The following is a 25,020-nucleotide window of genomic DNA, read 5'->3' on the forward strand; positions in this document are numbered from 1 at the left end:
AAGGACCATAAGTCCACCACTATGCCATACGGCCCATACCTTAATTACTTATTATATTTGTATGCATTTTGATGGGTAAACTTTTTTCTTCTCAAGGGATGTTTGTCAAAAATTGTTAAAATTGATTATTAGAATTTAGGAAAAATCTATGATGCTCAGCTGGCTCACAAGAAACATGACTGTTACCCCCCTTTGGGTGGGAAGATCAGCAAATGCCTTAGCGGATGGGTTAGCTAAGCAGGGGGCTTTAAGGGAACATTTATTTTGGACTGCTCTATAATTTTACTTCGGGCTATTTCTGTTTTAATTTGATGTAATACTTTATTAGAAGAGGTAACAGCTCGTGCCTCTTTTTGGAGTTCCTGTATTGCCTTATTACTTCTGGATTAATAAATTATTTTCATTCATCAAAAAAAAAATCTATGATGCTGGAAAGACAAGATACAAGAAAGACTTTGATCAATCAACCCCACCCCCCATGAATTTTGATGAAAACCCACCTAACTGGTTACCCACTTTTATGATGTCGGTTGACTGGTTATTCTCTGGTATCATGTCTTTCCAACATCATATTAAAACACATTATATTGATTTTCTAAAAACCATGTCTTTAGCATTCCCAGATTATCCCTTGCTATTATTTTCCTCCTTTTCTTTAAAAGCTTGATTAATGTAGTCCATTGAAGTTCAGTGTATCACACAAAATCTCTGCAATATTTGGTGTTAAAAAATTAGAGTATATACATAAACCTTTCAGTTCTTCCATTATTTTTCAATGGTTACCAACTGGGTCCCAATGTCTCACAATTTATGGATTTTTATGTTTAAAAATTAGAGTATATACATAAACCATTAATGTATGGTTTTTTATGTTTTTTTTATAATTGAAATAATTTTATTAATCAGTAATAGACAATAGTACAAACTCCCCAAGGAAAGGCACGAGTTGCAACCTCTCCGGGCTAGTTAAGTACAGATTTCCAAATTAATAACAACTTACAAAGAAGCACAAAAAAGATCTTCCCTAGAAACCCCCTGTTTGGCTAAAGCATCAGCCAAAGAATTAGAAGACCTACTAACCCGTTTTACCTCAACTCTCATATTGCTGGTTAACCACTTTACTTTTTTTATGAGATCTTTGTAGCCCCAAATGGTGGTATCCAAGTTTAGGAGCCACCTTGTTGCCACCTGAGAGTCCCCTTCAACTAGGAGATGCTCCACCCCAAGCTGGTTGACAATCTGAATTCCTTGTACTGCAGCAAGGATTTCTGCCCTTGTGGAATCTCCCACTCCCACCAGTCTTGAGAATAGGGAAATTATGTTGCTGTCCTTATTTCTCAGAATAGGGAAAGTATGGTTTTTTAGGTTTAAAACTTGAAATCTCAGTTATGGTCATCTAAAACTTATATTTATTGTTATTGAATATATTTTGGGATTTATATAAATCTCCTAGTATATCCATGTGTATCTTAATTTTTCTTCTGTATCCATGCATGCCCAAGGTGTATCCCAATACGTCTCTTAAAATTGTCTTCCCGATACACCTTGCATTTCCAATACTTTGGACCTTTCTCCCATTGATCCTAACCACCACATAAATAGGGGTGATGGAGAGCTTCTTGAAGACAAGGGAGTGTTTTAGAGGCCTGTATGAAGGCTTCTCTATTTGTCTCTGACAAGGCCAGATATTGTAGCTGGTGTAATAAGTCAATATGTGCATATGCACCCCGGGTTCCTAATCCAAAGGAAGCTGAAAAGATTCTTATACTTTTTTATAAGTATAAATAAAAAAATCATTAAAAAAGAAAAGGAAGGGTACCAATAAGTGGTGACGAGGCATCACCCGCTTACATCAAAAAGAGAAAACAAGATACCCAGATTCAATACAAATTTTCCAAATTACATATTTGAAATCCAGGCTACCCAACACTTCCCCTAAGTTTTCCCCCAAGTCCTCCCTTGCACATTGACTGAATTCTGGGTGAACCAAAACCCAGTCGGCCACTGATTTGCTTACTGCAGCTACTATCCTGTCCAAATTACAGCTTTTGTTATAAAAAATTCTTCTATTCCTCTCCTTCCAAATGTTCCAGCAAATTGCAAACAGGATGCAGCTCCAAACCACCTTCACCTTCTTGCTACCTCTTAACTTCAGTCATGAAGAAAAAAAATTCTGAAACTGAATTTGGAAGGAGAGGCCTTTAGTTTTCCATGGGCATTTGCAACTGGAAGCGTATGCTAATGCGAATTGAGCAGGATCAGTTGATGATCAAAGAGGTCGATTCAGGCTATGGTACCTTCCTAGGAATCTTAGGAGGGAACTTGGTGACTTGGAGAAGCAAGAGGCAGAGTATGGTGACTAAATCAACTGCTGATGCAAAGTTCAAATCTATGGCAAATGGGATGTCATAATTAATGTGGCTGAAACAGTTACTAAGGAATTTCAGTGTTGAATTTCCAGGGCTTATTAAGTTGTAATGTGATAACAAAGCAACCATCAACATTGCTCACAAAGCAGTTCAACATGATCAAATCAAACACGTTGAAGTTGACAAACATTTTATATGGACAAAGATAGACAAGAATGAAATCTGCTCAACTTATGTCAAAACAGAAGACGAATTAGCCAACTTTTATACTGAAGGGGTCATACAGAAGAATTAGAAACTTGAATAAGTTTTGAGCAACTTGAACATGATAATCATTTATACTCCACTTGAGAGGGGGTGTAGGAATATATAGCTTATTATGATAAGTAAAGGGGTATTGTTGTAATTTCCTATTTTTGAACAATAAGTATAAATTGTTTAGGTGACCTGACAAAAAGGGCAACTCACCCAATTCAAGTAGCATTTCTTCCTCTGTTTCTCTCTTATACTACCCCCCTTCTCTCCTCTCGTTCTCTCTCTTACTTCTCACAATCCTAAGTCTTACTGGACAAAGAAAATTAAATAAAATAGTTGCTCAACAAATAAATAGTATTGTCATTAGCTTACATAGCAACTTAGCAACTAAAAATTTCTGAAATGTGCATGGTAGAAAAATGGAAATCCAAGTAGATAAGCATTCACCATAAAGATTAAAAAGAAAACAAAGTCACCAACTAAGCCATCTAAGTTACCTTATTTTTGAATGCACTACCCATAAATACTGGGACAAATTTGCGTGCTATTGTAGCCCTGCGGATTGCCATCTATACAAAAGGAGTAAGACTATAAATATCGTGAAGATGATAATAGGACAGAAAAAACACATGTCAATTATTTCCAGACCAATAGATGCCAATGGAACCAAAAAAGTTGGTAAGAACTGCACCACTAGAAATTTCATAGTAATCAAATAACAGGAGGTAAGAATCACAAACTTTTTTTATCATCAACCAGATTATACTTCGACTAAATACTTTTTAGTGTTAACATATCAGTTTTGAGGCTCCACTTGGGCATGGCCCCACATAGAATACTACCTGCTAGCCAAATATCAGCCATAACGCAATTAAACGCAACTGATATGTTGATTTTTCATTGTGACTACTTACAAGGGTTTGTAGATGGTCAGGACCATCATCTTTTTTCCCAGGTTTTGGTCCAACAGTCAACCAAATGATCTTGCACAATAATGTATGATTTTTAAAACACAAAGGTAAATTGTGGATAAAAAAAGCATCAAAATCCATGCCCTGCTACCATTATACAAAGCTTTGCAAACTTTGACATTAAATGCAAGCCAAACATTAATCAGCAAGCAGAGCCAAAGATAAGTACAAATTTCTGTACATGCCATACAAGAAGTTTTGTAGCAGGGCTATCAATCACAAACAGATCAACAATGAAGCCATGCAGTAATATCAACAAAAAGAGATTATCATATTAAAACAACATTTTGCAACACACCTCAAGGTCACTGGGTGATATTGGTTCATCATTTAGAAAAGCTTCAGCAAGTTGATCATCAACTTCAGACACCATTTCTATTAGTTCCCGCCTTTTTTCTGCAACTAAAGCTTCCATATCGGCAGGAATATCTGAGGTGACAACTTTTTCACTACAAAAGGCAGCAACTCAGTGAGAAGAAAACTTTGCAGATGAAATAGTGATGTTAAACTTCAAGAAATTAAGCATAGGCTTAAGATAGAACAAACCCATTTGAACCATGGAAGAAATAAGCTTTTAACTGCACAAGGTCCACAAGACCCTGAAATTCTTCTTCCAGTCCAATTGGAACCTGCACTGCAGCACTATGATGCCGAAGCTTAGACCTTGCCTACAGGAGAAGCGCTAGAGTCAGAAATGAAAAGCTGAGCCTTTTCAAAAATCAAATTTTTTTAATAACTGGAAGAATTTTATTAGAAAGAACCAAAAAAATGTGTATATACAACATGCCCAGCATCGCTTTTTGCAAGTGGGCTATCAGAACCCCCATCCCAAGTATACCACCTCTTTTCATTCTACATTTAAAGAACCCCAAAACAGCTGTCCACTATTGACTACCTGCTTGGTAAGTGTGTCAGCCAAGCTATTAGCAGGCCTTTTTTTGATTGGCAATCTATTAGCAGACCTGTTAACCAACAATAAAGTGCTATCTGTCGCCCTTATTAGACTTTCAGTTTCCTTCATGACTTGTCTATAACACCAATGTCCTCGCCCTTGGTTTCTTGGATGAGTAAGCAAGAATCTGTGGTTGCCATATCATCAATTGATGTAGAATATACAGCAAGGGCCCATGGTGTGTCAGAGCTACTATGGCTTAGGTCCCCACTAAGAACTGAATATTATGTTTTCTCAGTCATAACAAAAATTAAAAAACACCTTCAAAATCAGATAGTATTGGAGGCCCAATAAAAGATTGTTCTCTGACACCAAGCTGAATAGCTTGTTCAATGACTTGGTTAGACAGAGGGTAGTGAAAAGGCAATGTGGGGCATTAAGCCCAATTATTAGACTGTAGTGTTCTTGAATCTTGAATGATATTTTTTGTGCTAAATACCTGATCCCCCTTAATATAAATATTACATCAATGTCAGTAAATTCCAAAGCATCTGATCTGGGCAAAAACTCAAATATGTACATTTAACAATAATAACCTATGAATGGAGGGGGCAAAGTGATATTGATATGATGATATCCATGGGATGGATGCATCATCCACCTTTAGATGTCATAACACTTCTACAAGGTTCAACAGTTGTTGATTGTTCACCTGGTTGAGGACTTTCCATGGATCTGCTCCCATTCTATCAAGTTTGTTAATGAATGCAAGTCTTGGAACTTCATATCTTCTCATTTGCCGATCAACAGTAATTGATTGACTCTGAACACCACCAACACTACAAAGGACAAGTATAGCACCATCAAGAACACGCAATGCTCGTTCAACCTCAATGGTAAAATCGACATGTCCTGGGGTGTCAATTATGTTAACCTGCAAAACAAAAACATGAATATGTATGAAATCCACAAAATAAATTACGAAATTGTTAATGCACTTACCAAAAATATTATTAACAACAGTTTTTATGGTAACTCACCAAATGTGCAGTCATAGTTTTCAAGGCATCTAGGTGATTCTGGGCGACACTGGGGCGCCTAGGCATTGCCTAGGCAATAAAAATTTTATAATATAAAAAACTGACTTTTGGCTAGTTTCCTAGTTTTATATACCACTCAGCATGTATGTTAATTGAAAAAATAGCAATTCTCTTTATTAAGAACATTAAATTTCCTCTAAAAATGTGGCAAATCATCACATCTAAAAGATAAAAATCTTTTACATATATTAATTTCATTATTTTCAAAAATAATACTACTATAATAAGTATTTAATAGAGCAAATTCATATTAATTAGCAGCTAAAGAAGGTTATTAACTTTATATGATAAATATTCAAGATGGAAAGTAAAATAGAAAAAAAAAACTTTATCATTCTATTCTTTCTTTCCTCTTTCTTTTCTTTCTTTCTTTCCTTCTTTTTCTCTCCTCAAAACCCTTTGATCTTTTAAATTTCAATAGTAAAACATTAAAACAAAGTATAATTGATACATATAGCATATAATAAAATGTATTAACACATACATTAATAAGATACAGCAATATAAATGATATTATAAAAGACGCCCGCCTAGTCATTTTTGTCGCCTAGGTAGGCACTTAGTCGCCTAGAAGGGTGCCTAGTTGCTAAAAGTCAAGGCGTTTGAGTGAGGCGCCCAAGACAACTATGTGTGTATTAGATAAGAAACAGGTCACAACAACGTGTAAAAGGATTAAATTTTAAATACCACAAAAGTGAAGATGGATTAGTAATTTAGTATGCAATGGGAGCAGAATTGACACGAACAGAAGAAATAGGAGCGCAACTTGGGCGGGACCGGACTGACCCAGCCCACAATTTTACACAGGCTGGGCTTGGGTTTTCGGTTCCCAGGTTGGGCCTGCCCAAAAGTTTGGACTTTTTTATTTTTCGGTCATCAGGCCAGAGCACAGCCCTTAGGTAGCCCAAACCTAGCCCAAGCCTGGCCCTACCTTATCTTAACCCAAGCCCAGCCCGCCTAATATGCATTTTTTTTATAAATCATATACATATGTACATACATTTATATTAAATTTTAGTATGGGCCGATTGACCAACCCGAACCCAGCCTAGGCCTGGGCCCAAGCCCAAGTGCATCAAATTTCAGTTTGTGCCAGGCCCGGGTTTGACAGTTTAGGCTTGACCTTGGGCTCAGGCCTTAGGTCCAATTCTTAGGATTGGGCATGGGTTAAGCTTCAACCCCGCCCAGCCCACCTGACTTGCACCCCTAAGAAGAATGCTTCCAAATTTTAGAAACCTCTTATAACAGATGAAATCGCTCTGAATGACTGATTGATTTGCCTTATATATGGTGGATAAATTATGTGGCTCGAGACTTAAGAGTTCTTAATGGCTTAATGGAAGGTTGGTTTAATTACTCATAAATATTTTATTACAAGACCATTTTATGCACCAAAAGGCAAAGTAATAACTAAACTAATAAGCCATTAAGTTCAGCGACTTCAGCCTTCACCAAATGCCCCTCATCTCAGTCTACAGTTTAGTTTCCATGAAATTGGAATTACTTATGAAAGTTTATGGAGATACAGGAGCATATTAAATATTAAGGAAAGAGAATGGTTGAAGAACTAGGATTAAAAAACTGCAAAAATGATAGAAAGGCAGGAAATCATACTTAGGATTTACCATATAACCTAGAGCTACCAACTTTTTGACTGAAATATTGAAGAACTAGAGCATGGATACTCTTAAAGAATTTCCGCAAGCATAAATTGTAAATTCAAATACAGATCATCATTGATGACTACTTTCTTTTATCAACAAGTGTTGCATGAACTCAAGAACAAATGTTTATCTTAGAAAAGGCAATACTCATTTCAAAAATAGAAGGGTCAGGATGTGCATGAGAAGACATAAAATGAAGCAAAAAAAAACAAAAACAAAAAGACCAACCACCCAGGGAATCATTCAGGCAAAGAATTTGAACCATGCGAAAAACCCTCCCCATCCCTGATTTAGCTAAAGTATCAGCCATATGATCCAGATTCCTTGGTATCCCTCTGAAGATACAATTCATTCAATATATGAATCTACAACTCAAGAACAAAAAATTAAAGCAAGAAATTAGACACATGGAATGATCTATGTGCTTAGATGTTCACAGTAAAAAATCTACCCTTCTTTGGTTCTTTTCTTTTCTTGTATCTTTTTTATTGCCAAGTCCAACACTAACGAAAAATTACTTATAAAAAAAGTCCCTGAGGAAAAATTATTAACCAAGAAGAAATAAACAAGCCCCATTCCTAATGACGTAAAGGAGGTCTGCAAAAGTCACTTAATCCACAACTAGCTAGCTACTTTCCATGGACACTTCAGGGAACTCCTCTTTTCACACATGTAATATATGATAAAGAACCTAGAACTTTAAAGAGAAGTTATATGCATAAATTATTTATCTGCACATTTAATCATTTAGTATAGTAATTTATGTTGTTCTAATTGTTTCCATGGGAATATTAATACTTGTGATTGATTGCAAAGGAAGAGACAAATTTGGTACTTATCTAATAATTGGTGTATCATGTGCAAACTGAATGGTGAGACTGCATACTACCTACAAATATCCTGTCCATTTGTCTGCTGTATTTGGGATTGGTTTCTTGCTCTTTTTGGATGCAAGTGGAATCCTCCTCTTGCTTGGACAGATTATTTGAGGCAACAGTATTCAGGTGCCCAAGAAGAAGAGGCAAAATCCTGTGGAAATGTACAAGAGCAGCAGTGGTTTGAACATCATGGGAAGAAAGTATTGCAAGAATTGTGGGGAAAAAAGAAGCAAGAAAGCAGTAATTGATACCATCACATTTAGAGGCAATTGCAGATTCATTATCAAAAAAACTAAGGGTCCATTTAGTTCACAGTTGGAATCAGAATTGGAATGGCCTATTTCTCCCATCTGTTTGGTTCAGATGGGAATCGGAATCATCTGGAATGGATTCTCATTCCCAATTGCAGATTCATTATCAAAAGAACTAAGGGTCCATTTGGTTCACAGTTGGAATCGGAATTGGAATGGCCTATTTTCCCACCTGTTTGGTTCAGATGGGAATTGGAATCAGCTGGAATGGATTCTCATTCCCAAGAGAGGGGAAGGAAATGCCATTCCACCAGTAATGGGAATAGATTCCAATTCCACCCAATCAAACAGTTGGAATCGGAATAATCAGAATGGCCATTCCGATTCCGATTCCAGAGCCCTATTCCCACGAACCAAACGGACCCTAAGATTAAAAGGGATTGGATACATCCAAGTAGAAAGTGGATGAAGCTGAACTTTGGTGGAAGTAATTCGGATAAACCTAGGCTATATGGAATTGGGGGAGTAAGGGATGACAATGGAATTATAAGTACGGTGTATGCAGGTCCAATAGGAGAAGTAGATTCAGTTAGGGCAAAAGTTATGGCAGTAGTTTTAGGGGGTGCAAAAGGCTAAAGAATTGGGAGTTGGAAAGCTAATTATTGAAGACGACTCCAAGGTGGTGATGAGCTGGCTAGTGAATGATAAAAGAGAAGAGATTCAGTCCTCACAAAATCCGATATATCAGATTCAGATTTAATCTGCATCCATCTTATTGTGTTTAAGATGACAAAAAAATTAAAAAGTTTAAAAAACTAATTATTTTTTAATTTATACATGTATAGAAATGTATATAAACATAAAACAGTAGATTTATAATTTATAAACTTTATATAAATGAATGTATATGTATATAATTTTTTATTGGACTTGGCATGGTTGTCAAGGTGATGCCTAGGCAACTAGGAGATTTTTAGAAGTCGCCTTGCCCAACGCCAAGTGTTTTTCGTATTAGGCGCTCATGCATATACACATTATATCATTTTTTGAATGCCGCTTTATATATTGTATCATTTTATTGGTTGATTTTATTTTATTAGAATACATCCTGTTGTATGTTAGAACTTTTTTATAAAGATAAATCTTTTTTTACTAAAGCTATGAAAGTTTCTTTGGGTTTGCATTTTGAACAAAGACTGAGAGGAGAAACCGAGGACTCAGTTCATCCAAGACCTCCCAGTAAGTTTCTTCTTCTTTTTTTCTTATTTTAGAAATAGTTTTGGGACGAAAAAGGGGCTCCACCTCTTCAACCTCCTCCTCCTTCCTCAAATCACCCTGGTACTCCAGTATTTTATTTTATAATTCTTTAAAAGTACTTTTGGAAACAAAACAGGGGCTCTGCCCCCTTCTTCTTAAACAGGGGCTACGCCCCAACTTTCTTAAACTTTCTTGTATATTTTTGTACTATTTTTTAATAATGCTTTTTTTGGACGAAACATGAAACAGGGCCTCCGCCACCTTAAACACAGTCCAAGTCTCTTACTCCTATTTTTCTTTTTTGCTCCATGTCCTCTAACTCCTATGTTTGTTTTTCTTTTTTAAGAAATATTTTTTGGGAACAAAAAGGGGGCTCCACTCTCTCTCTCTCTCTCTCTCTCTCTCTCTCTCTCTCTCTCTCTCTCTCTCTCTCTCTCTCTCTCTCCATGTCCTCTAACTCCTATGTTTGTTTTTCTTTTTAAGAAATATTTTTTGGGAACAAAAAGGGGGCTCCACCCCCTTCTCTCTCTCCCTCTCCCTCCCCCTCTCTCTCTTGCTACATTATTTTATACTTTAAAATTCCACTGCCTAGGCGCCTTGACAACTATGGAACTTGAATTTTAACAGGATGGGATGGGATTACATCCGCATCCGATTTATTAATCAGATGCAAGTTCTAACATCCAAATCTGAGGTATCGGACTTTTGGAGTCAAATTGGGTATCGGCCTTTCGGAGTCCATTGACAGCCCTATTACCAAGTGCTACTTTTCTGACAGTGTTAAGGTTCCTCACTCCACTTTTCCCCGGGGATGCAAGGACTTCTCATATTCTATTGGTTTTTCTCTCTACTTTCTTTTCTTTTTTAAGATTTCCATAGAGTTATTTTGCAATTTGTTATGCACCTTAGGAGAGCTTACCCCTAAAAGCTAGTTGTTAGAGGGAGGGAACCCAAGAACATATATACCCACAACAGCATCCCATACTACCGATATGGGATACCTCACATTAGCATCCCATACTACCAATATGGTACAAATGGATCGTAACGTTCCACCACACTCTGCAGTCCCAGCACCCACACAGGCTTGCTTTGCACCAGTCCACCTAGTCCCGGCCAAACACTGCAATACCAACATCACCACCTGCGCCGCACGATTGCAACTGGGAGGCATAGTGTAGGCTCTGATACCATTTGTTATGCGCCTTAGGAGAACTCACCCCTAACTGTTAGAGGGAGAAAACCCAAGCACATACATACCCACAACAGCATCCCATACTACCGATGTGGGATACCTCACATTAGCATCACATACTACCAATATGGGACAAATGGATCGTAACACAATTGCTTCCAGAGGCTTATGGATCGTAACACAATTGCTTCCAGAGGCTTAGAGAAAGGCCTGAGGCTGTAGGGAGTAGGGACAGTTGGCTCTAACTTCCAGTATCCACGGCAGATGATTGGAATGTATATTTTGAACAACAAGACAGAAAGGGCAAAAAAAAAAAAGCACAAGCAATGGTTGATCACATAGAAGTGCACTACGTATGAGTGACTGGCATGTGTACGTATAGGAGAGCTCCAGAATCAACTAAAAATCCAATCAGAAGATGGATAGAAAACGCTGATCTGATTCGATCTCGTTAATATATTTACTCCATAAATCAAGCAAATTATGGTGGCATACCGGCATTCTATTTCATACTAAAACATAACGGGTTAAATCCAACTTCTGATCTACCCCGTCAAACGAACTATCACCTCCAAGAATAATCAAAGAAGACTGGATTGCTCTAAAACCATACTGAATAACGCAGCATTAGAAAAAAAAAATCAAAATCAACTATAAGCAATTTAAACGAAGTAGTGCAACAAACAAAATGCACCTGATAACCATTCCAGGTACAGTAAGTAGCAGCAGATTGGATCGTAATCCCCTTCTCTCTTTCCAAATCCATGGAGTCCATCTTTGCGCCAACTCCATCTCTCCCTCTGACCTCATGGATCTCGTGAATTCTTCCCGTATAGTATAGAATCCGCTCGGTGAGCGTCGTCTTGCCGGAATCAATATGTGCAGAAATTCCGATGTTCCGAAGCTTCTCCATGGCTTCCTTCCACCAAGCGTCCTTATCTTCCTTCGCTCGCGCCAAGTTCCCAGCAGAAAATCCCCGCCGTTGGCCATTTTCGAGTACGATAACCGCGAAAGGCGAGGATGAGGATGACAGAGAGGAGAGAGTGTTTTCCGTGCACAGGGCGTAAAGTAGACGAGTCGCAGAAGACCTAATAGACCTCGCCATGGTCGTCTGTGTTGGAGCGAATTCCTTCCTTCACCTAAAACCCTAGTGCTAAACCTCTAGTCGTCCTCGCCCCACGCTTGTCGAAACCCCAACTCCAATAGAAAAGGTTGGTTCAGTCGCCTTTGACCTGCAGGCTGGAGGCTGGAGCGTATCTGCGGCAAATTACAGAGGCCGCCTACCCTGTTTTTTGCGGCAAATTCTGGCTTGGGCTAGTATTTTGTGTTTAGGCCTGGGCCGGGCCTGTGCCAACATTTCAAGCCCCGCTCAAAGTTCGGTCCAGCCCATCATCTATAAAAAAAGTTCGGTCCAGCACACTATATATTTATACTTTATATATACATATATTATATAAGTATAAAAATACGTGTAATTTATTATATCAAATATTTTTATATTTTTAACAATATCTTATTCACATGTTATATGTCAATAATATAAATTGGGGAAAATCTGCATGTGATACTGGAAAGGCTTTGACCATTTGATTAAAACCCACTTGATTACCATTTTGAAGAGGAAGGTTGATTGCTTATAAGTTTTTTCTGGTATCATGTCTTTGGGAGAATGACAGTTCGGCCAAGGTCAGAAGTGAAAATTAAAAATTTACATTGGGCTTATCCGTACTTTTCCACGTATCTTTTTAACATTATAGTTAAATCTATAAAATTATTATATTTTAATATAATGCATGTAATTACATATTAGGGTCAAAGCCCGGTTCAATCAGTCCCAAGATTAAGGCCCAAACCTTATGGGCCTTGTCATGAACTCATGGGTACTAAGCCGGGCCATGATAACCTCTGGTGTGACCCTTGGCCCCCTTGTTTACCACACCCTTTCATCAGTTTGACATTAAAATAGTAATAGAAAAATCACGTTGGGCTATTATAAACTTGCCAAAGCATTATTAGTAGAGTGCTCATTTGCTGTTTCATTAGTGATATGCATGTGTTCAAGAAAGTATTAGCCATGTATAATATACATTATTTGGAGTTAATTTTTATGATCTACATAGAACAAAAGATAAGTAGGGGGTGTTCACAGTTTGGTTAATCGAACCATAGGTCTATTTTTAAAATCAAATTGATACCATTGATTTTTTGAAAATTATGAACCAAACTGAACCAAAGCCAATTGGCTAACCACTTGTTTGGTTCAGTTTTTGACCTATTCAATTTATCATTTTTTTGTGTCTTTGATATTTATAATATATATTATAAATACATAAAACATATATAATAAAAATACTAGAAATACATATGATATATTATATTATAAATAATAAACAATATATTATAAATATATATATATATATATATTTATATATATATTCATTTATAATATTTAGATAATCTAATATATATACATATATATATATATGAAAATTGATGATCAAATCGATATCAGTCCCTACTAGCAAATATAGCTTGGATGATGTGAACTGAGGTCGTCATATTGTATAAGCAAGATCAGACACACTAGAGAGCCTGTGAGGATGATCTGGGGAAAGGAACTACGATAGTCAAGTTAGTACCTAGCTGTCGAAGTGAACGAGAGCTAGTGGGTAGAGAATCAAAGTTGAAAGCTAGTATAGTAAATGTGTAGAAGTGTAAGCATACCGTTTGAGGGTTGAGGATGAGGGTCACCCTTATATAGACTTTGAAGCTCAATCAAGGCGTGTTCACCACATTCGGAGGTGATAGGCCTTATTCGTCCATTGCTTACAACGCCAACATAGTGTTGCGGTGGTCCTTATCTGGTTCCTCACGAAGTGGAAGGTATTGAGTTTACCATTGCCATGTGGGCATCGTGTCCATGGACATTTTGGGGGCACTAGGTGGTGCAAACAAATAAGGAGAGACATGCCACGTAGGTCGGAGCTATCTTGAGGTTAGCGTGACACCTTAGGTCACATTTTACCCAGGTCGAAGAGGTAGTCCAGTGTTCAGAGCAGTTAATGAATGTGCATCGTAAAGGATCCTATAAGCCAATCTGCCAGTCTACTCTTAAGCAAGGTCAAAGTTACTTTGGGTGGCATAAGCCAATGTGATGCCACATGTGATGCCAAGGTGTCATTAGACGGTTTTTGGCACCACGTGGCAGTTCGTAATTGGAGGGTCATCACAATATATAATATGTATATATAAACAAACACACAACTTAGTTTAGTTAACTATTGATTTTTTATGTGTTAACTAGAACTGAACCAGTACCTTCAATTTTTCAAAAAATACTGAATTAAAACCAAATTGACCTATTCAATTTCATCCATTCGATTAGTTTTTTTTTTTTTGTTCTTGATGATCACCCTTAAAGCTAAACATTCACTACAATAAAGGATTGAAGATAGTAGTAGTCTTCAAATAAACAATTTTATCCAGCTAGGGGGCTACAAGATTGATAGTCATTAGAAAAAGAAAAATAAATTGTTTTCATTAAAATAAAAATATTGAATTTTTTAAAAAACAAAACCCACAAACCCCTCTCTCTCCCCTAATATCGAGCCCCATGCAACCCTTTCTCTTGACACTAGGTCCCACCTAACCCCTATCTTTTTCCTTTTTTTTTTTACAATAAAGTAAAGAAAACCTAATGGAGAAATGTGGGATCTAAGGGAATCCACCACAACTACTAAGGTCAAGAGAGGAGGACTGCCCAACCAATCTACAATTTTTTTAATATGTTTTGAAGGGCTACACAACAGGGTTGTTTACCTCGACGTGTGTGAATGGGAAGTGCAAATGTTTGTTTCTTCAACCAATCTGAGACATTTTTGCACTAATATTTGCGTCTCTATGGAGGACGATCCTTGACTTGCAAACTACTATCGTTAGGTCTCCCTCGAACCATACATTGGAGTGGCCAAGATGAACCATGATCTTGTGAGTTTCAAATGCCACCTTGCATTCAACAACATTGATGGAAATGTGATATCAATGTTCCTTATCAATGTTCTATTGCGATGCATCCAACAGTACAATAACCATATCTTTTAGTTGAGACATCAAAATTAATATTGATGGTTCTCTCCCTTGAAGGGTACCATTTGACCCATATCAAATTTATTGGGTTTTTCAGATTCACCATACACCAATTTGCATCATAATATTCACACAAGTTCTTTCTGGCCAAGTCAAGTACTCAACAACCATTTTTGGATTTAGATCCTTTCTTTGAAATATTTTGAGACATGATTTTCCAACTCACTCCTTTTCTCTCCATATCCATGCGTCTCCCAACCAAAATGCAGATATGAATGATTTTTTTTTTTTTTTTTTGGGGGGGGGGGGGGTAAATGATAGGATTAGCTGAATGCAATAGTTGCTTGGTAGGTTGTGAATCCACTCCAGTCATAAAATGCATGGGACCCATAATCATTAAATCCCTCACTACTATGGATCTATGTACTTTATCACTAGCATAAACGGGGTGTTATCATTGGTTCCACATCCCCCAATACAACTAAACGATTGAAACTTCAAAGTAAAAAAAATCATAAAAAATGAAATTAAAATTATTTTAAGGAAGACCGTTAGTATATTATTAAAAGTATAAAAATAATGAAAATGTATAAATATAAAAATAATAAAGTTGTCAAACTAATTATATTAAAGAATATTAAAAAACATTAATTCATTGATTGATTTAAATTCAATTGAATATAATATTAAAAATATAAAATATAAATTGACTAATTGATATTAATTGAAATAGGTTGTCATCATATAACTTGGTTCCACTAAATATGACACTAGGTTCCACTACAACACACTCAACCCCCTCTCTCCCCTTCTCCCTACATTAAAAGATTAAAACATCAACTAAAAAGTCTAAGCAATGCAGAAAAATCTAGTAACCAAATTTTTGCATTGTTTGACAAGCGCATCAAAGCAAACTAGTGGCATTAGGGTTGTAATCAAATAGTTCGAGCTTGAGTTTGATTAGGCTCAGTTTGAGTTTGATTCTAATCAAATTTGAATGTCAAGGTAAGCTCAATTAATTTTTTGAAATCGAGCTCGACTAATAAAAAGTTTGGTTCAAAAGCTCATAATTTGACTCGATTAACATATACATACATGTTAGCAACCATTTTTTGTTCGGCCCTTCACCCCACCTCTTGGTACCCTCCTCTTAGAACCCAGATACTCAAAAACATAACCAAATCAACTCAAGACTTCCTAAAATCTGAAATACCCTCCTCTGAAACAACCCACAAGACAAATAAGAGCCTTGAGATCAATATCAACATCCGATCAGACATCATCCCTAAACTTTGAAAAGTACAACCCAAATACACATCAATTTTCATGACTAAACTCTAAAGGCCCACTATTCATCAGACCAACTTCCTTTCTAATGGCCCCGATGTAGGCAATATCCAAATCCCAATTCCTCAAAAATCAAATCCAACATATCCATCACCTCGAGATCACTAGGAAGTAATCAACTGGCGAATCCCACCACAAATCTACCAAGATCCTATGACCTTGAATGATTACTAAGATTGATCTTATCCTTCTCAAATCAAAACTATCCACTTGAATCCTCCCCTTAATCCATGCCTACCCACCAAATTGTAGCTCAAGATTTTCTCATTTAACCCCCCATCAAGCCTAAATCCTATTCCAACAAATCTCATTAATTAGAGCCTACCAACCATCATCCCAACTTCACGTGACAAATCAGACCTTGCCTTTGTGCTCAAAAACCCAAAAAACCTCACCATGTCAAAATCTCACGACCAAACACTTCCATTTGACTGTTAAAAAAAGTAAGATTCCGTTTCAAACCTTCTCATGATTAAAAAATCATAAGCTAAGACCATGATATGAACTAAATCAGTCAATCTACAACTCTAATCGAAAACCCATCACTTCCATCAGATTCAGGGTGATAAAAAATACCAACCCACCAAATTTCATCCCAAAATTCCCCCATTTGACCCGTTATCAAACAAAGATTTTATTTTAGTAAATCTTATTGATTTGAACTTGTCAATCACGGATCTTAATCTTCTCGACCCTATTTGTTCGACCAGACCTTACCTCTGTGTTCAAAAACCCAAAAAACCTTAGGACACCAAATTTGATGACTAGATTCGCACATTTAACCATTAAACTATAAATATGCCGTTTCGACACACCAGATTAAATCGCCATGTCATCTGGCCCAACCTGAAGACTTATATGGGTGATGACTGACGTTAGATCCATTCTTAACCCATTATAACACCTAGACTAATGAAACAGAGCCAAATAGGCTTAAAAAACCTAAAATATCAAATAGACCCTTACTTAAAACCAAGAAAAGATAAAAGCACTTTAAAAAGTTCATCAAACTTACATTTCTTGCCACTGACAACCCCAAATACGAGACTGCAACGTCTGACATGCCTTCAGCTCCCATTGGCTGCACAAAACCCAAGAAAGCCACTCCCAAATTGAAGAAAATGTTTCACTAAATAAGAAAGCTTGATTGGGCATCAATTTCTTTGAAAGAATCTTACATATTTCAGTGAAAGAACTCTGCTGAGCCACGGACACTATAGCTGAGCGAATTTCAAACCATTTTCTCTATAAATAGAGGCCCAACTCGAGCTTGAGAAGGGGGGGGGGCTGGATGAAGAAGAAAGACCTGAAAGAGAGGAGACCTAGAGAGAGACAACTTAAGAGACCAGAGAGAAGGGAGAGATTGTTCTATAACTCATTCATTATGCTTAATCCTCGAAGTCAAGCTTAAACCTCATTCCCTATCTTTTAAACATAACACCATAATCCCTCAGCTCAACTCCCGCCTTACTCTCAAGTTCCATTTGAAGTTCTTTTAGCTGTTGGAAAACTCTTGTTAAGGCACATACCAAACAAGTAAGTCATCTTTTTTAGTTTTCTGGGTTGCTTGATATTCTAAAATGTCGAAGAATCATTGTTTTCAACTTCTTCTTGACTAAGACTAGAGGTAGAGAAGCGAGGGTCTTAGGGAAATCAATACCTAAGACCCGATAACATCACTTCAAAATTAGTCCTAAGAGAAGTTAAAAGCATATTCCTCCAGATTTAAGAAATTCTTACAACCATTTATGTTTTTCCCCAAAAGAAGATGAGTCTAAATGACTCCCGTATCGGGCTGCTACAACAACTTGGAGAAATGGATGCTTAATACTTTCCCTCACCCAATTCTTGGGACCCGAATCTCTTGGTTGTATGCTTTTTCCATGGAGGACGGAGTCACTATCAAAGACCTGAAATCGATATTTTCAAACCTAAAATGATGGCCCATTTCCTCTAAAAAATGAGTATTGACTCCAAATCCTTTGAACTAGCCATGAACTTCCTGGAGCTCACAATACACACATATTATAGAATATAAAATATATTTTACAATACATATTATGAAAGTCTCTCTCTCTCTCTATATATATACATATATTAAAACAAATTGGTCAAGAATCTCTCCTTTTTTTTAATTTTTTATTTTTTTATTAATGTCATTTTTAAACAACCAATAAGATGCACTTTCCAAATAACCTAAATAATCTCTTCTCCTAAAATTTTTCCTAAACTACTCTCCCCCTCCCCCCCCCTATCTCCCACTTTCTCCAAAATTATATCTAATTCATATTTATCTTCTAAATTATCTCTAATTCCTATTTATCTTCCAAATTATCTCTAATTCCTATTTATCTCCCAAATTATCTATATTTTAGTAGGAGTTTCTCTCTTAAATTATCTCTAAATCCTATTTATCCTCTCCCTACTTTTTATCTATATCTATCTAAAGAAAGTTTGGATTAAAAAATTTAACAATTATTTAAATATTCTAATAAAGTTATATAATAACTTTAAAATATTTATACAAAAAACACAAAAAATAATTTTATATTTTTACAAAATATATCACAAAATTATGTACTAACAATTTAAATTATGTTTTTTTCCAGATTATCAATTTAAATGTTTTTCAAATATTTAATAATATGTAATAGCTTAAAAAAATAAAATGAAAATAACAAAAAATTTAAATATTTTATAGATTATTTAAATATTTAAATAACTAAATATTTATCATAACTAGATTTAAAATAGTTAAAATAACGAAATTATGTAATAAATTAAAAAAATCTTCAACGTAGAAAAATAATTATAATATAATATTCAAATTAATAATAACCTAATATATTATAAAATTAATAATGAAATTATGTAATATTCCATGTCATTTTTTAAACAACCAATGAGATGCACTTTCCCGGTATATGCTTGGCATCGATGCTACAGATGCCGCACCGTTGGTGTTGCTGATGTGTGGTTGGAAACATTGTTTTCTCAGAAAACGATGCCTTTATTTTTGTTTGGAATCGTTGCTGCTAGGTAGGACTTTTCTAGGAGCAAAAGCAAATTTTTTTGTTTGGTACCACTACTCCAGGAAACGTTTTTAGCACCGGTACTCATTATCCAGTGCCACATCACTGCCCTGTTGGCAGCAATGAACAACAACTCTAGGAAAACACCAAATTCAGTGTTACTCCAAGCCATGGCTTCCCGATTTCTGAGGCATGGCTTGGAGCATCGTTTTTATGGAAAAACGGTTCCAAACAGATGCCCATTTCCTGGAGCCCCACTTTTTTTGATGTAGCGCCATTGCTCCAAGAAACGACAAGGATGCCAAACAGCCGCCCAATAACCTAAATAATCTTTTCTCCTAAAATTTCTCCTAAACTACTCCCCCCCCCCCCCCCCCCCCTCACTATCTATCCCCCACTAGTACCAAGCTTTGTTCCCCTATTCTGGATCTTAAGGAGGTTGGTAATGCTTGTTGGATTTTAATCTCATTAGAGGTTAAATCCAATGGGGTTTGATTGATCAATTATAGGAAAATACACTTGCACGTATGTCTTGGAAAAATAGTTTTTTTTCTCTTACTAAAACCAACTTTTAACTTGTTCTACATTGGAAAATTACAATACTTGTTTTGAGTTTTTAAATAGGAGTTTATTTACACTCCTTAGACATAAAGAGGAGAGTATGGAGGCTTGCTACCATGCAACATGCGTGTGTGCATGTGTGTAGCGTAATGAGGTGCTTTAGAGGTGCACTTTGCTCTCACTTGTGTGGCTCGCAAAAGACAACTTTAACTTTTGGTGTGAGGCTGACTGTTAATGTTTCAACGGTCACGATTCGATCAGGTGTGGCCAAGAGGCACTATTCAAAGTTAACAATTCTTAACTGTTAACTACCTTTTTAACAATCACAATTCGTGACTGTTCAATGAGCCTTTTTTTGAACCAACACCTTCCTCTGGTCCATAACTCTTTATAAATTATTTAAGGAGCGTGAATCAAGCAAATATACACACAAGTTTTTGAAAATCACTTTTGTCTCTCTTAGTCCGATCTGCTATTATCTCATAAAAAGTTTTCTTTAGAGACTCTTCAGCTTTGTTGGTTACAGATTCTCGCCCAAGGCTTTATTGTATCCTGTGACCGAATTTGCCTATAATCCAACAGCAAACACAAAAAAATTAAGTGGGGGAAAATAACGTTCTAAAGGCAATGTCTTCAAACACGTCTCACAGCTTCTCCTCCAAGTCTCAGTGACCGAAATTTCTAACAATGCTAGATGCAAGGATGATCGACATTATGCTAGCAATGGTTTTTATGGTGGATGGGCCCTTACAATGAGCACAAAAACCTCAAAGGTGAAGCATATTGATGTGTTGAATTACACCAATGGTACTCATTTTTACTCGGAATGGTTACTCTTGCTTTTTGGAACTTGTAATTTTCTTGACAACTATGTCTGTTGAGTTGGGCAATTTACCTTCGTAAACAGAATCAAAACCTCTTATGGGTTATTGGGGATTATCGTCGTGGTTATTCACAGATGTAGGTGGTTTTGGTTGCAAGGGTCATTGCCAGCTGTTGAATTGGGCAATGTACCTTTGTAAACACAATCAAAACCTCCTTTCCCTAATTCTAGAGGATTTGTTTCTAGACGAACCTGAACCTACAGAAGGGGAATGTGATGGACAATCATATGAACAAAGGTAGAAGGTTTTTTTTTTAGAATTTTTGAAAAAAGTAGCAATCATGCGATGTCACATATGATGGAAAGTTAACCGCAAAGGAGGTTTTAGATGATTGCGAGAAAACTTAAGAGCAATTTAAGACAATATTTAATCAATAAAGATATAATTAGTCAATTAACTAAACCACAAGGATAATTTAACAATTCTGCCCTATATTATATTTATAAATATGTATATAATATATTTATTTTTTAGCAGATTTCGAGCTAAACTCAAACTTAATAGTATTTTAGTCAAATTGAACCAGAACATATAGAGGCTCAGCTCAACTTAACTTGATTGCACCCCTAAATGATAAAAATCAAAAAATAAAGCAAACAACCTAGGCATCTAGTGATTAGTAACAGATTCTTTCTCCGCTATGTATCGTGGTCCTCACCAAATGACAATGAGAACCACGGTAACCTGGGCATCCACGGCAACCTGTGCCGTGGTCCTCACCTAACAAACAATCCTTCCTATGTGCAACAAAATCCCCATCTTCATGGCTGGAAAAATCATCAAAACGATTCAAAATAATAATGGAGGATTGTGAGAATCGAGATGTCATGACATCTCTCAATGCCATTGTAGTCATTCAAACTTGATAAATAATCACCCTTGCTCTAATTGTACCATCAAGACCATGGTTTTTAAAATCGACCCGGAGATCAAACCGGTCAGGGTTTGGTTATCGGGTTGAATGGTCCAATTATTCGAACTGAACAATTGGGCCCATTTTGACAAAAAAAATAAAAAAAATTGATTAAAACCACTCGAACGATTAATCTCCTGGATCAACGGTTTGTTGATTAAAGTCAACATTTTTTGGAAAAAAATCGGTTTTGAAACTGATTCCCGATTTTTCCGATACGACCGTGTGGTCCAATTTTAAAAATCATGGTCAAGACCATCATAAGCTAGTTAGAAATATAACCATACCCGTAGACCTCACTCTCTATGATTGGAGATGAATGCTCATCAAAGAAACGACACTTAATCAACGAAACTGCTGAACCCTCGGTGCATAGATATACTCCACGAAAAAAGATAGAGAATCCAGCTTTTGCATGAAACCTAAGATGACTTTCACTGGTCGTCATTTTCTTTCCATCATTTTTTATCGAATTAACAAAAACGACCACCGAAGTGACAAATTGGCTGGGCTTTATTTTTTGAAATGGACCCAGACCATTACTGTTCTTCAATTTTTTTTATCAGTTAAGTTTTATTTTAAAATTAAAGGAATAATAAAGAGTAAATTTGACTTTGTTTTTCATTAATAATTAACAACAATGTTAATTGTTAGAAAAATTAAAAATACTTCAAAATAACATATAAACAGTAAGATAAAATTGGTTAGCTTTTTAAAACAGTACTTTTAGAAATTTGCCAAAAAAACTTATATCGACTTTGGAAGTGAGATGATTTCATGTAAAAGGAATGCATTCCCCAAGAATGGTTGTAATATTTCGAAATAGGATTTTTTTTTTTTTACAAATAGATAAAAAATGAGGGAGCCTATAGAAAAGGAAAAAAAATTGAAAGTAGGGAAACTGTCATTATGGTTAATCGTGGCAAATTGGCAATTGTCATTAAAAATAGGAGGTAGGGAAACTGGGTGTATAATATGTAAAATTGAGAGAAAATTAGTGGATCGATTATACATGGCATTATTAGGGGTAATTGCTATTGTTATTCCATCGTGCAGAAAGGCATGCATGAAATACAAACATGTATTACAAAATAATTTGTGAGAAATTAAACTAAAATATAAAAAATGTGAAAGAAATTAAACAAAAGGATGTCAATGAATTTAAATAAAAAATATTAAGGCCTTGTTCGTTTTTCGATAAATTACTTAATTATCCAAGCAAATGTAATTATCTGGATAAATTTTCCTGTGAAACATTTATACGGGTAAGTGCACTTACCCATATTCTTTTATTTTCTAGGTAAATAAGGTAATAACCATTTTAGCCTTAAAAATCTATTATTAAAAAGGGCACTTTTGTCCCATTCAAATGTTAACAACTTTCCCCCTAGGTGAGAAAGTTATTTACCCACCTAGTAGATGGGTATCAATTACCCGGGTAAGTGATACTTAGGAAAATAAACTTTATCTAATCTCCACATAAATCTGAAAAAATGAACATAGGATTCTTGGTCAATGAGAACCTAAATCTCATTGACCAACTTTCCCTCCTCTCAAAATCTAAAAATAGAACACCCCTTAAAAACAAAATGATAGTACCCCAAAATGTATAAATAAATAAATTGTACATATGCCTCTCCTTGGCTAGCTTTGCTTTATACTTGTAAAAAGTATTATGATATTATACAGTACTAGTCTCTAGCTTTTTCGCGCTTGGTAAGGATTAATTGTGATAAATAGAATATTATATTGTTTGATTGGAAGAAAATGACGATAGGAAATGGCATACCCGTACATTTACTATACTTAATAATGTGGATGTAGATATGTAAAACGAGTTGGCCGGCCTGCGGGCTATCACGACACAACATGACTCGGATCATGCCATGCCTGCCTGGCACGGGCCCTGGTGTCGGGTTGGGCCAAGGGTTTATAGTCTGTGGGCCATGAAAATGGCCCATATGGACTTGTGCCAACATGGCCAACAACCCAACCCAGTTGAAGATAGTCGTTATATAATGGTTAGAAATGGTTATATAGGGGTAAAATGGCAAAAATACCCCCTAAAATTATAAACAAATATTTGGGGGGTATTTGTATATTTTATTAAATAGGGTGTAAAAAATGACTAAAATGTCCACAATAGTTATAAACAACTAGTTTATAGGGGCATTTTAAATAAAGTGATAAATAAACTTTATAAATAACCAAAATACCCCTCTCAACAATGATAAATGGTTAGTTTATGAGGGTATTTTGGTTAATTCAATTATTTCTAATGCCCTATAAATACCCTAACCCTTACCCATTTTCATCACAACAACAATCAAATATAATCTCTCATTCTCATACTACTCTGTTCTTATACTTTCAATATATATATATATATATATATATTTTAAATTGTCTCAAGTTGAAGTTGGCAATTTGGAAGACTTAAAAACTTTGCATTCAACTTGAAATATTGAGTCGACAGACTAGGCATTGAGGGTTGAACTATAATTATCAGGTTAATTAGATTGTTTTATAAATTTTATATTTTAATATTTATTAAAATGGCCAATTCCTCTCAAATCCAATTTGATGTTTGGAAATATTTTACCATCAAGAATGTAGCGAGAAAGGGCATGAAAATCTGTTTGAAATAAATGTAAAAGTGAATTTTAATCAAAATACTGTTGGCACTAGTCATTTAAAAAGGCATATATCAAAGTGTTAGATGTCCAATATAGGAAATTTTGATATTTTACCCTAATAGAAAGCATAAGAAAATAATTACCCTATACTTGCCGCTATGACATGTAATCTACTAACCCTTTTGGTGTTCACAGTAGCATCAAAATCTTGTTTTAGTGCAGAAAATAGGGTGCTAGATGAGAAGATGAGCTGGGTGATAGATGAAGCATTAGAGATGTGCATTTGTTTAAAAGGTTGGTTGGATGTAGAAGATAAAATACAAGATAAAGGAGGACATGGCATGCCATCCAATGTATCACTTGAAGAAGAGGAAAGTGGGATTTGAAGAAAATCTTTTAGATTATTGTAAAATTTGAGATTTTCAATTTTATTTGTACCTTGTAAGTTTTTTGTACAGTTTTTCTATTTCATTATAAAATTTTATTTTCTATTCTGTTATAGCAATTTTCAATTTTATTGTAATTTCATTTTTCATTTTCATTTAATCATTTTATATTTTTATATTTTTATTGTATGAATTGATTATTCATATTAAATAAAATTTTAAGATGTTTTTTTTTTTCAAATTGTTGTTGCAATAATTGAATTTTTCAAATCCTTCAATTTTTCATTATTGTTGGAGTTTTGATTTTTTGTAGTAAAAACAAAAAAAAAAAGAAAATGAAATA

General features: G+C 35.6%; 1 protein-coding gene across 2 annotated transcripts in view; it reads right to left on the minus strand.

The window, feature by feature from the left end:
* LOC148848266 (elongation factor G, mitochondrial-like) overlaps positions 1 to 12,131 on the minus strand; it is a 29,719-nt gene extending 17,588 nt beyond the window's left edge. For both annotated transcript variants that reach the window (XR_016100675.1, XM_088949387.1), the window contains exons 1-5: positions 11,527 to 12,131; positions 5,200 to 5,421; positions 4,142 to 4,263; positions 3,894 to 4,044; positions 3,122 to 3,193 (exon numbers count right to left, since the gene is read on the minus strand). Coding sequence is in view for 1 of the 2 variants with exons in the window: in XM_088949387.1 (XP_088805513.1) it covers positions 3,122 to 3,193; positions 3,894 to 4,044; positions 4,142 to 4,263; positions 5,200 to 5,421; positions 11,527 to 11,937 (978 nt within the window). In the remaining variant the exon portion in view is untranslated. The remainder of the gene's footprint in view (positions 1 to 3,121; positions 3,194 to 3,893; positions 4,045 to 4,141; positions 4,264 to 5,199; positions 5,422 to 11,526) is intronic.
* Between the last annotated feature and the right edge of the window lie 12,889 nt (positions 12,132 to 25,020).

Source organism: Nelumbo lutea, chromosome 6 (assembly GCF_056320005.1).
Source record: "Nelumbo lutea isolate HS-2025 chromosome 6, American lotus-T2T, whole genome shotgun sequence".
NCBI lineage: Eukaryota > Viridiplantae > Streptophyta > Magnoliopsida > Proteales > Nelumbonaceae > Nelumbo > Nelumbo lutea.